Source organism: Branchiostoma floridae, chromosome 6, assembly GCF_000003815.2.
Source record: "Branchiostoma floridae strain S238N-H82 chromosome 6, Bfl_VNyyK, whole genome shotgun sequence".
Lineage (NCBI taxonomy): Eukaryota > Metazoa > Chordata > Leptocardii > Amphioxiformes > Branchiostomatidae > Branchiostoma > Branchiostoma floridae.
Genome location: NC_049984.1, coordinates 13,800,001 through 13,812,403, shown reverse-complemented (window position 1 = coordinate 13,812,403; position 12,403 = coordinate 13,800,001). Strand labels below are relative to the sequence as shown.

At 39.8% G+C, this 12,403-nt stretch overlaps 2 protein-coding genes across 4 annotated transcripts in view; one reads left to right on the top strand and one right to left on the bottom strand.

Annotated features, from left to right (window-relative positions):
- Nucleotides 1-12,403, top strand: part of LOC118417187 (exocyst complex component 2-like) — a 62,981-nt gene that overhangs the window by 10,273 nt on the left and 40,305 nt on the right. For both annotated transcript variants that reach the window (XM_035822633.1, XM_035822635.1), the window contains 3 exons: nucleotides 99-158; nucleotides 265-323; nucleotides 695-764. In XM_035822633.1, coding sequence (XP_035678526.1) covers nucleotides 99-158; nucleotides 265-323; nucleotides 695-764 — 189 coding nt within the window. The remainder of the gene's footprint in view (nucleotides 1-98; nucleotides 159-264; nucleotides 324-694; nucleotides 765-12,403) is intronic.
- The window catches only part of LOC118417188 (cAMP-regulated D2 protein-like), a 23,335-nt gene continuing 11,724 nt past the window's right edge, over nucleotides 793-12,403 (bottom strand). The window contains exons 1-2 of one of the 2 annotated variants that reach the window (XM_035822637.1): nucleotides 2,669-2,972; nucleotides 799-2,256 (exon numbers count right to left, since the gene is read on the bottom strand). In XM_035822637.1, the coding sequence (XP_035678530.1) occupies nucleotides 841-2,256; nucleotides 2,669-2,938 (1,686 nt within the window). In that variant the 5' untranslated portion in view covers nucleotides 2,939-2,972 and the 3' untranslated portion in view covers nucleotides 799-840. Of the gene's footprint in view, nucleotides 2,257-2,668; nucleotides 2,973-12,403 lie in introns of those variants that run through there. The other variant, XM_035822636.1, reaches the window with a different exon arrangement.

Here is a 12,403-nt window from a genome sequence, read left to right as displayed (position 1 = left end):
AATGAGTAAAAGCAGAGCAGGACCACTCCTTATTGGTGACATGGAATCATTGGTGTATATCGAGTTAACTGTCCTCTCTGATCTCCAATGTCTTTCAGATTTTCAGAAGGGCAGACACACGGATGAAAGTGTCCAAGCTTTGTGAAGACATGTTGTCGGTAAGTTGTATTAGGTTATGTTCAATTGCTCTGTACACCTTTCCATACATCTACATGTATGTACTGATTTGGGGATGTGACTCTCTATTGTTTCCACCACTTGCAGGCTTTTGCTGACACCATGGACCAGCTAGCTTTCAGAACAGAAAGTCAGGCAGAGGCAATGTGAGAACTCATCCATTTTAATTCTTGTAACTATATTCCTCTGAAACACACAATCTACTTCATTTCGTATTGTTTGTTGTAGTAATGACTCTGGCTCTTTAGTATTCAATCTGTTTTAAGAAAGTCAGTTTGTACATTGCCAGATGTAGATACTTATATCTAATTGTCAATACCAGTATTTTCATTACAAGCTCATGACTTCCCAAGCAATACAGCTTACTGTTGTCTTTTGTCTGGTGAATGCTATAAAAGAAAACATGTCTAGTGTCTGGCTATCATTACTCTGTTGTCAAAAAGACATCTATCAATCAAATGTACCTATCAAATATGTAAGAGAGAGTCAGAGTTCTGATCGTTGTGTTTTCCTTTAGCCCGACGTCACAGCAGTCATCATCAGGCCATAACGAGCTGACCAGTCCATCAGAGCACATCCCTCCAATGGTGAGCAACACTTTTTATTACATGATTGATTACTATGTCACCTCAGTCTTTAGAAACTGCAGGTTACAGGAAAAGTTTAACTGCTAATTGTATCCCAGAAGTCACACTTTTGGCTCCTGTAGCCCTGTTCCAGTTGTGTACCAGATGTTGTGAATTTCATGTTCATGTAGCCCCCTTCCTTGCTGTACTTTGGCCAATAGATGCTACTTGGCCTGGGAGAGCCATGAAAGTGATCGGGTTGGTGGATGGAAGCTTGGTGTGGTTGACCATTTGGATCACCAGTGTGGATGAAGTTCCCAAAGTAGAGGGCCATGTCATCAGCCATGCTCTGTTCCAAGTCTGTCATCTTAGGTCCAAATAGCGGCAATGTTTGTAGAAGGAAGGGAAGATCAGACCCATGGCAAACCTTCTCATAGCACACCTGGTCTTGGTGAGGCCACAAGTCCTTTCCCTTCACGACGTGATCGAAGTGGTAGAGCCAGACGTCTGTTGTGCCATGTGTGATGGCTGAACGGATGGCTGTGCGGGTTGGACAGGTGTAAAACATGTCCGTGGCAAGATTGGCCAAAGTCGGGCGCTCATCTCCAGTAAGAGCGGGTGGGTACTCTTTCAGCACCTCGGATGCTTTTCCCATGAGAATCGTGTCCAAAACTTGCTGGTACTGCTCTTTTGTCATGTTTTTCTGCCATGCTTCATAAATCAATGGAAATGCATCATCAGTGGTGCTGCCTATAATAAAAGGCTTCTTTTGAAACTTTCCCTGGAGGAATATGTCAAGATCATCTTGAGAAGTTAGGATCTTACCATCTACAATAGGAGCCCACTTAACATACTTTTCTGCAAGCTGGAATGGGTCTACAGCCATGGCTTTCCATTGTACATCAATGATATGTTGTGGTGAGGCATTACGCATACATGCCATGTCACCAGATGTACAGTTTAGATATCTTGCAAAGGACTGTCCCAGCTTTGCAGCTTGGTTCTGTGTTTTATGCGGGAAGTGGAAAGGTACACTCATCATGACAGCCCTTTGGAACAAGTTTTCTGTGTCATCTCCCATAAGGTGGAGAGCCACAGAATCTGCACCTGAACTTTGCCCCATGATGGTCACCTGGTCTTTGTCTCCACCAAAGCTTCTAATGTTACTCTGGACCCATTGCATGGCAGTTATCTGATCCAGTGTTCCATAGTTCCCTTTAGCCGCTCCATCACCCTCCCCAGCTACCAGACATCCCAGAGCCCCAAGTCTGTAGTTAGTGGTGACTACAATAGCATGTGTCTTACTAGCTAGGAATCTCCCATCAAAGAGGAAGCTATTTGCTGAGCCATAGACGTATTGTTCTCCAGGAAACCAGATAACAACAGGTAACTTTTCCATTGGGTTAAAGGGGAGGGGGGTGAAGATGTTGAGGTGCAGACAGTCTTCGCTGAACTTTCCATCTTGTGGACAGGCCTGTTTGATGTCTGGATCTGGTGCTGCTCCACAGTCATCCTGTACAATGAAACCAAACAAACATAAAGCCGATGGATCTTTTCATGAGATAATATTGAAGATAATCTAGCTCACAGATAGAGCTGCCTTAGCTGATGACCTCTTGATTTTTATCTGGCAGATGTTTTAGATTGAGTGCTAACATTGTTTGAACCACTATTTTGTAACAATGCCATGAATATAGACATGCATGTAGATCTTCGTCCATGATTGTTTTTCTTTAGTGCCATATTGTAGGTAGCTAGGTGTGGAACAGATGATAATAGTCTGCCTAACGTTATTCTGGCTGAAGTGAATTAAGATTTGAGACTTGGGTCCTATAAAATAGGTCACAGCTTAATAGATCCATGTGTTAACGGGCAGTAATGAGTATCCGATTGTCCAAGCTTTGTCCATAATAGTTTAGGCTCACCTGGTAGCAGCCTGGCCTAGGAAAGGTTGCATCATAAGTGCTGGGTGCCCAGCTAGTGTGGAACGGCTGTGGTGGTTTCCAGCGCATTTCTCCTACTGGTGGCATGCCAAAGGGCAGCCCAAAGAAGATAGCTGCTTCATCAGCATAGATCCCTTTGACTGGACCAAACTGAGTTTTTGCTATGGGTCCATCTGTAGCATTAATGCTGGCAGCATTCTTCATCATAAAGAGCAGGAGAAGAGAGAGGTGTGTGGACACTACAGATGCCATGGTGGACTGATCACAGCAGACTATATAGAATAAATTCTGTTGCCTGATCAACCAAAGGTCACTCTTCAGCACGTGTTCCACTAGCTTATCTCCTGTTGACTGTTATCCAGCCTTTGTTCATTGGGTAAAGTTTTATCAGCTCACCATGTTTATTATATCCTGCTGGGTACACGGCCGCCCATGGAATTTGACTGAATAATCACAATGATAATAAAACTCCCTAAGAATTACCATAGATTGTCAAAAGTAAAGTTCTGTGCTTTTAATGCATTCAAATTGTAAGTAGGAGAGACATCACACAGGGTGACTGGAGAGTATCATGTATAATATACTTGGAAATTTTCTACAAGTACATGTAATACTTGGTCCGAGTGAGGAAAGGGAAGATATAGAGATGACAGTATATATGGACTAGATCTGGATCCTCATCATTGTAACTCCTAGCTCACTGTGAACATTAAAACAGCACCTGGTGAGTCTCTGCAGGTCTTGCTTCAAAGCTCCACAAGTGTTGGTTGAAGTGTCAATCATTGCCCAAAAGTTTACTGACCCAGTTTCACTGATTAATCACTGCAAATAAGATAACAGCCTTGTTTGCTGTTATGAACGAGGGTTGTTTTTCCTTAGTGTCCAAAGTTGTACGTGTGCTTAGATGACAATATTCATTTGTAGCTTGGATATACATGAGTGGCACTTCTTCACTTGCGATGGTAAAGCGTAAGATAAATAAAGACATGTCTCTCAGTATGTTATTCAAGGCCAAAAATTAATGTTATTCAGGTTTATTTGCACTTGCCGAGGAAACCATTCTCTAAGACTGATATCAAACTTTTAGTGGTTTCATTGGGAAGAGTACAAAGTAGAAATTAAATACAGTACTCTGCTGTGATTGATAAGAAATATTTTTTTTAATATACAACTGTACTCAAGTCATCTGTATTCAAAGACATATTTTTTTAAGTTGTGTCATTGTTCATGGAAAGTTCTTGTCCCAGAAATCACACTTCTCAGCTAGGTATCCTTGTTCCAGTTGGTTAGTTGGTGCTGTGAACTTCATGTTGACGTAGTTGTTGAGCTTGTTGTACTTTGGCCAGTTGATGACATCACCAGACTGTTGTGGATGGGCCTGGTGCTGGGAGGAAACTCGCCATCCTGAGTTGTTGGGATCTCCGGTGTGGAGGAAGTTTCCAAAGTAGTAAGCCATGGAGTCGGCTGTGCTCTGTTCTCCATCAGTCACGTTCAGTCCGGCTAGCTTCAGGGTTTGGAAGAGATACGGGACGTCGGAGCCGTGACAGGCGCGATTGTAACACTCAAAGTCAGACCCCCACAGGTTCACACCCTTGGACTCCGTGATTTGGTCAAAATGGTACAGCCACACATCTGACAGGTCAAAGTGAGTGGCAGATCGGATCACCCTCCGTGCAGGACAAGCATAAATGAAATCTGTGGCGGTACGTGACAGAGTTGGGTTTTCAGAACCTGACATTGCAGGGGGGTACTCTTTGAGGACTAATTGTGCTTTCCCTCGATAGACTGCCTGAATGATCTGTTCATACTGGCTTTTAGTTATGTTTCTTGGGTACCATGATTGGTAGACAAGAAGAAAGCCCTCATCAGTGGTAGTGCCAAGGATAAAGGGCTTCTTCTGAAACTTGCCCTGTAAGAACATGTCCTGAAGGTTTGGGGTCTTGACTATGTTGCCATCCAGCCGCAAAGCCACGTCGAGAGTTCTATGCGTTTCTCTTTTCCTTCCGCGAGAGAAAGTAGTCCGTTCCATGGCTCAGGGCGTCAACACCCCTCACAAAAAAGCTTGTCGCTGAGTTACGCAACCATGAATCTCCCTTATTTCAACTTGCGTGCATTATTTAAGCTTGCTAGTTTGCTCCCATTGATTTTTGAGCCAAGATGTTTTCTTTACCCGATCAAAAATATGGCCTGAAATCAGGCATTTTTGGTGCAAATACACCGCCCGTTTTCACCTTGACGCAGATTTCAAACCAACACGAAATATATTGCGACAGAAAGCGCGAATCTCATACTTTCTGGTGGTATTTGTCTTTTAATCGATTTTGAGGGCGTAAAGGGTTTCCCCCGAAATTATCTGAGGCCATGTCACTAGACAAGGCGGAATTTTCATCTCAATAGAACACGTCCTTCGGGCGAGCTATGACTGTTCTAGGGAGCGCGCGCCTTTCCGATCCGGTTACCGCGGATATCTAATTAATGGTCGGTCTACGGCCAAACTACAAAAATCTAGAGTACGTTGCAAACTCTAGATCCTACAAAGTTCCACTTGTCGCTGCAAAAAAACGTAGAATTTGGCCAAATGAACAGATAACACACCATAGTAGTTAAGAAATGAATTGGCGCCGTTAGTGCTTTGGCTGGCTCTATACTCTGTGTGTTACCTGTCTATTCAGTAGCCAATTTCTCCTGTTTTTCCAGTGACATGTGGAGCCTGTAAAACTCCTTTTGTGTTTATTTATCGCTTTTGTTTCTTATGTTATTCACACGTTCAATTTTTTCTCATCTTCCCGACCACTGATATTGCATGCTGCTCTATCAGAACTGAATAAGAGGTGTTCGCTCAGAAACTTTATACTGTCGGGGCTTGTAAGTTGTAGCGACCTGAAATTTAAAAAACGCATTATAACCACTAATAGAACCAGTAGATCATGTGATCAGGAAACTATTGGTAAAGAACACATCAAATATTGAGTCGTGATTGGTGGGGAAAATAATAAGTCCAACCGTTTTCCCGACCGTAGAATTACATGGCTACAAGAACAAGTCACTTTTTTCCACTATGGATTTTACCGCTGTATGCACTACTGGTACGAAGTTGCGGCCTGCATGAATAGTATGGATGCTTGTACGTAAATACGGGTAAGGCCATCCTAATTTCTATCAAATATAAATTTATGGATGTGTGTGCATGTTCAAGGTGTCTCGTAGATCTTCAAAATGAGAAGAATTTGACTTTAGTTTAGGCATTGAAACCAACTTCAATATGTAGATGTATCCCTTGTTTACTGGATTGTTACTAATACATGTAGGTTCAAATTAGCCATCTATACCTACAGGTATTCTTCTCTCTAGCTCTAGGCGTTGACAAATCCCCAAAGAATGTCTCTTACTCATGCCCCCATGCATGTCCCCACAAATGGTTAGCCAATCATGCAGATTACACAAGCGAATCTAGAAGTACACATCCTTTTATTATACTGAAAAGCTATTTTGGATACATTTTGGATATCATTTTACAGCGCGGTTTTTGATTCAGTTACAACAGCAAGATTTATTTGGTAGGAAGTAAATAAATTGACAACGCTGTGATTTCCATTTATTCCATCATTTTGTAGAGGAACCGGTGAGGTCAACACTCTGCAGATTGCCGGATCGTCTGCAAGATAAAAAGTATAGTCATTACATGTATTACACATGCAAATTGAGAAAATCATGACAAGTATTAACATTAATACAACTGTTTTGTATAATTGTATAATTGTCAATAATTCTGTTTTAGGAAGTAAGCATTACAAAACAAAGGAACAAATCAAAGAAACAAGCATCTTTCCTGCATAGGAAAGAGTGTCTACGATGTTCCTTAGTTGTTTCTATACCTACCATCTTGTACCTCTCTACTACCTCCTCGGCAATCTGCAGAGGGTTGAGCTCCTCTGCCTTGCCGTGTTTTCTCATGAACACCTACAGGACAGGTAGGGTACATGTAGAATAGTTATTTTTTTTATACTGTGGGGCTGTACTTTCTGTAAATACATGAGGTCACTTGTTGTTTCACTTATTAGTCACTGTGGTAAATTGTCAACAGCTATACCACTCATGACTGTCTCCAGCTTTCAAATTTGTTACTGCTTGGGAGCCCATGTTATTTTCTTATTTCAAAATCTGACATTTTCAATTCAACAAACATTTTTTATAAGTTTCATCATTTTTATAAGTTTTAAGTTTTTTTAAATTTTTATAAGATGTCAAAAATTATTATACAAAAAATGGGAAGCTACAACTTAATAATCTACCTTGTGGTCACCAGTTTCGTATAGCTCTTGGATGGGACCAGCCTTTACGTGTACCTCGACCACCTTCAGTTCAAGATTCATGATGGGGACAAACCGGACACTGTAGTCAGGGAAGCAAGAATTATAGTCAAGTCAAATCAAAGTTTATTGCACGACGATTGCATCATGTATGACAATAACACGAATTACTAACAACTACATGTACAAAATATCTAAACCAGTGAAAACTAAACACGTAAGCTTACTTACTTGATCCAGCTTGGGGGGACGTCCGGTAGGAAGTCTGCAATGGTGTCGTGTGCTGACCTTGACAAATCGTCCTCTTGTGAGGAAGTCAGGCCAACGCCCTTTACAGTACCTACATAGAGGGAAAGTACATTAATTACTGAGTACAGATATCACGGACAGCTACCTTAAGATCAACCCTATTGCGTGTAATGTGGTTGTCTAACAAACAGGCTTAATTCTGGTACATTATCAATAAGGGATTTAATGGAGTCTTTTTAGTGTTTTTTTAAAAATATTGATATTTCGCGGTTAAAACGGAAGGGGTCATAGGCAGGCAGAAGAAAAAGCATTTTAATCTTTCTAGATAATTGATTATTCTGATTTGTAAAATTGTTCATGAGCATACATGTAACTGTATCCTTACAATGCATGGTGTTGATGTGAACAATAGTAATCTCCTTACCATTGTCAAGGACGCCTACAAACATCGTTCCCCCATTTCCGTTTAGGAACGCACATGCATTCTTCTTTAGGTCTTGGCAGAACGCATCGTAGCCAGTCATGAACACAACGTCTCTGTCCACTTTAATCACTTCTTCATAGATGTAATGTGCTGGCCTGGACAGTCAATTGCACACATCATCATGCAAACTTGTACTCATTAAGGCTCGTTTTCCAAAAACAATTTCCCAGCCCACAATCAATCCAGTTAATACGTTTTTTTAGTATACTACCATAGCCATCAAGAAACTCGGCAGGTATATGGGGACCGTTACGTGAAACAATAACTGACTAACTGCTTAATTGCTACAATAGAGGACAACTTGGAAGAAAAAGATAACACAGATGAACCAATGACAGCTAAAACCAAAACAGAGTGAATTTTATTTCCAAGCATACTCACAACTCCTGTGTAGTTGATAAAGCCTGTAACAAATTTAATAGATAAGTTGAACATAAATTGAAATATGTCACCTCAGTATAACGTTACACAAACTTGGAAACCTACATGCCTATCCAAATTACCAAACCAAACCTCAATAATCTCATCAAATCCTTCAGACAAAATACTACTACCGACTACTACTACTAAATTAGCTATTAATAGCTTTTATATTGTCATCTTCTTTTAAAAATATGTAATGCCATCTTGATCCACAAAGGGCTTGATAAATCAATGTAAGCTAAATGATTGTATTTAATAATAATTTTTTATTATTGCCGCAGGAATTTCTTGCAACACAACAATCAGCCTTTTTACCACTATAGTATGAATAACTATTACAATGTGCACTGCAGTGTTGTAGAATCAAGTACTACATGCATACATGCCTGTCTGACTTTTTGTCTTTCACTGTAACCTTATGCACTTAAGCAAGATATTGTTACAAATTAGTGAAGCCGTCATTATAGAGCTTTGTTTACACTAATGCGCATGCACTGCAACCAGACAACACGTGATGAGTTGGCGGGAAATAACGGTAACAGGGATTTTTTGCAATACTGTATACAACTTACAAAGTTCCTCACCGATCCAACTCAATCATACCGAGAATGTTATAATTCAAACTTTTACAACCATAACAAGGAAACATGGTCTTAGTGTGATTGAAGAGTTTTGGTTTTAACTTGGACTAAGTCACTGTCGCGGTTTTCAAGAAATGAAACACGCCATGGAAGCAATTTGTCGCGGTTTACAAGAATTGAAACACGCCGTGGAAGCAATTTGATTGATGGCATGCTATCGGACTGTAAACAGTAAGGTACTGTTTTAGCCATAAAAGTACCAAAAAAGTGACCCCAGTAGACATGAAATTGCAAACCTAACCAGACTCGAAATAATTGCAAAGTGGATTATACTGAGAGCGAAGGAAATTCCCGTATGATACCTACCGCCATCTTGGACACAGAGGACGATCTTCCGATGATGTAGCAATATGCTGCCGGATGTAGCAATATGCTGTCAAACTGTCCGATGAAATTTCATCTCGCCACGCGCTTTTTAAAGGGTCATCCTTAGCAACGATAACTGCTATGATCAAGTTGGCTCCTCGAGTGGCTGTCAATCATGTATACCCAGGTCTTAATGTTTATCTCTTATCATGACACACCTATGTCTTAATAATCAAAACAAATGCCCCGGCAATCACTCTCTCTTACAGACTTGTTGGTTACACTCCCTATGCTCCTATTCTTTACTTGAACAAAAATAAGCCAAGAGCCATGATGTTTGCTTCAAGACAACTTTTTTTAAAAAACCTTGCACATACAATGAAATCTTCAAGCACAGGTGTTTCAATATCATGATAATACTTTCTTATTGTTGGGATACTCTGTGACATTACATATACTTAGTTAAACGTATTCTACAGGTGCAGTAATATACAAATCAAATATTCCGATTGACAAATACTTGATACGGAAAGGTACAATTACTCACTATATACGGATGGTAATATGTATTTTGTTTTGCACTAAGATCTACAAACAAGTTGTATCTTTTATCATCTTTCACATTTTCCAGCTGGAAGGTGGTGGTCCTGCAGTTGTTGATTTTTTTTACCTGCAAAAAGGTAGAATAAGAAAAATAGTTATTACTGGTACATTTTTTACTCCTTCATTACATGTAGCGGGCAATCCTACAAAGTGACAAAATCATGACACACCCAAGTCTTATAATCATAACAATCATATGAATGATACATTTTAATCGAATTCACCTTTTTTTATTATAATATAATTTTGGCTGATTATATCACTATTAGGTATTAACTGAATATATTGGTGGTTTAAGTTTATAGATATATGTTATTCAATTACTTCTATTACATTTAATTTTGATAATGAATGTCCCTATCTGTTTATGTCCAATCAACATCAGAGAATTCTGAATCTGAAATATCCTGCAATTCGGACAGGTTACCAATGTATGCATAAATGTCATCTGTAGGGTCAATGTCCTGATCATCACTATCTGAAAACTCTGTTTCTGGGTCATCCTGAATTTCCTGATGTTGATCTGTGTTCAGTAAGTTTAAACAATCCAAACATCTGCAACCTGGACCACATACTTGCCCTTTCTTCAGGCACTTGCACCTTTTACTTGAACAACCACTTTTACATCTACATCCTTTAGTCAAGATTCCAACAGTTTTCTGACTTTTTTCAATGTTTCCCTTTGAATCCCAAACAATCTTTAAATCACCATTATCTATCACCCAACCATAACTATCTAATAATACAGAGGAAAAGTCTTGTTCTAAAGCCTGAGCCCAGGTGAGATAAACCCAACAAGAACGTAACCAATGGAACCAAAGGGACTGAAAGGAAGGTAAACTATTGTCTTCAAACTCTATTCTTTCAAAGATGGCACCCCTAATTGTTTGCAACCAATTTTCATGATGCTTCAAACTGTTATCACCCTGTGTTTCTCTGAAAAGTTGGGCAGGAGACGAGAACTTAAGAAAAGCGGAACGGTGTTTTTGAAAGTAAGTACTACCAACTAAACGAACAAAAGCCAAGAAACCTGTGTCTTTTTCTGCACAGGAAAGAGAGCCACAAGTTTGCGCAGAGTTTCCACTAGAAATGAATTCTGCATACTGAAAGAAAGTTTTCATAAATGATACTTTCCCAAGGCCAACAAAAAAGGAAACATAATCACACCCTGTGCTGATAAACAGTGACTGTATTATATGGGGTAGTAGATTTCTAGAAATGGAGGAAAGATCAGGGTCCTTGTCAAAACAGGATAGCAACTCATTCACATCCAGACATTGCCAATTTCCTGGTTCAGCTTTTTGTAAAATGACAATTCTTTTATCTGTATGCCTCACAAATGGAAGGCCCACATGATACGTGTCCGTATCAGGTGAATAAATCAATATGTTTTTGTAACTGCTTGAAGCAGCATGCAGCCAAACACGAGTGTCACTCTCCTCCTGATTGGACCTACAGTCTGGATATGGGGAAATGCTATCTACAGTAGAAACATAACACATGTCTCTTTCATCCTCAGTAAATGCGCCAGCTGTAAAAACTTTCTGTTGCTGCCTCAAAAAAGGTTTACATACTGTGAGTAAAGAGGAACACAAATAAGAACATAATAGACGTTTATTTGGACGCGAGGAAATGAATTTTCTCCAGTCTTTTGGGGTGCGTATAATATCAGAGATAGAATCAATTGATGCCAAATTGTCGCTTTCCAAAACAGTGTCTCTTCTGTTTCTTTCAATATCTTTTGGACTAAGGCCATTTCTGTTTGGGTCATCAAATACTATATGGACTTCATAACAACCCGACAGGAGTAAAGGCATAACCCATTTTTGAAACAGAAAATTTGAATAATCAAGAAAAGTTCTATGCTGACCCAAGGGAGCTGTGTTGATCAAAAACATGCCCTCCAAAACAGAGCACTGGGGGGAAAAGCCAACTGGGTACATTTTAGTGAAAGCACTAGGGTACCTAGACTGGAAAAAAGAAGTTGTGGCTGACTTAGTCCCCTTATGAGGGACACCATCAGCATCACATAAAGCACGAGGCAGCTCCAGAAACTGACCTAGCTGGGGCAAATCTAACAGGTGGGCAATTTCAGATAGGGGCTTATTTTGATTCTGGGACCAAGAAACAACTCTACGATAACATTCTAAGACTAACTTTTTGTCCTTTTCAGATTTAGAAATACTAGACTTTGTCATTTTGGGTTCTGAAAAAGTTCTTAAAGACTTTCGCCTTTGAGGTGCTTTTGTGCTTGGGATACTCAAAATACGAAACTTGATAAAAGTGTCAAATGACACCCTACCAACTTCCCTGAACTTCAGTAAATCTTCCTTTTGAATGTTCGAAATAGAAACTCCTGTAAAGGGTTGATTGAGACATCTGTTTTGTACAGGAACAGAGAAAATGTTAGCCTCAACAATTCTGCTGGCGTAATAGATAACATTCTGTCTCTCCTGTTCAATGATAGAAGGACTCAGACCAGCTTGTGTTCTATCATTGGATTTGGTAAGGACCTGGTCTTTCACTTGCTTGATTAGTTTAGCTCTATAGGGTAAGAATAAGACAAGATCCTCAATTTCAAATTTGTTAGGTCCAGTAATGACTCCTTTTGTATCACGGTTTATCAGCATCTCATGGCTCTCGTCTAATGCAACATTTGAAAAATTTCTAGCACTAATGCTTGTGACAAAACCACCATTTT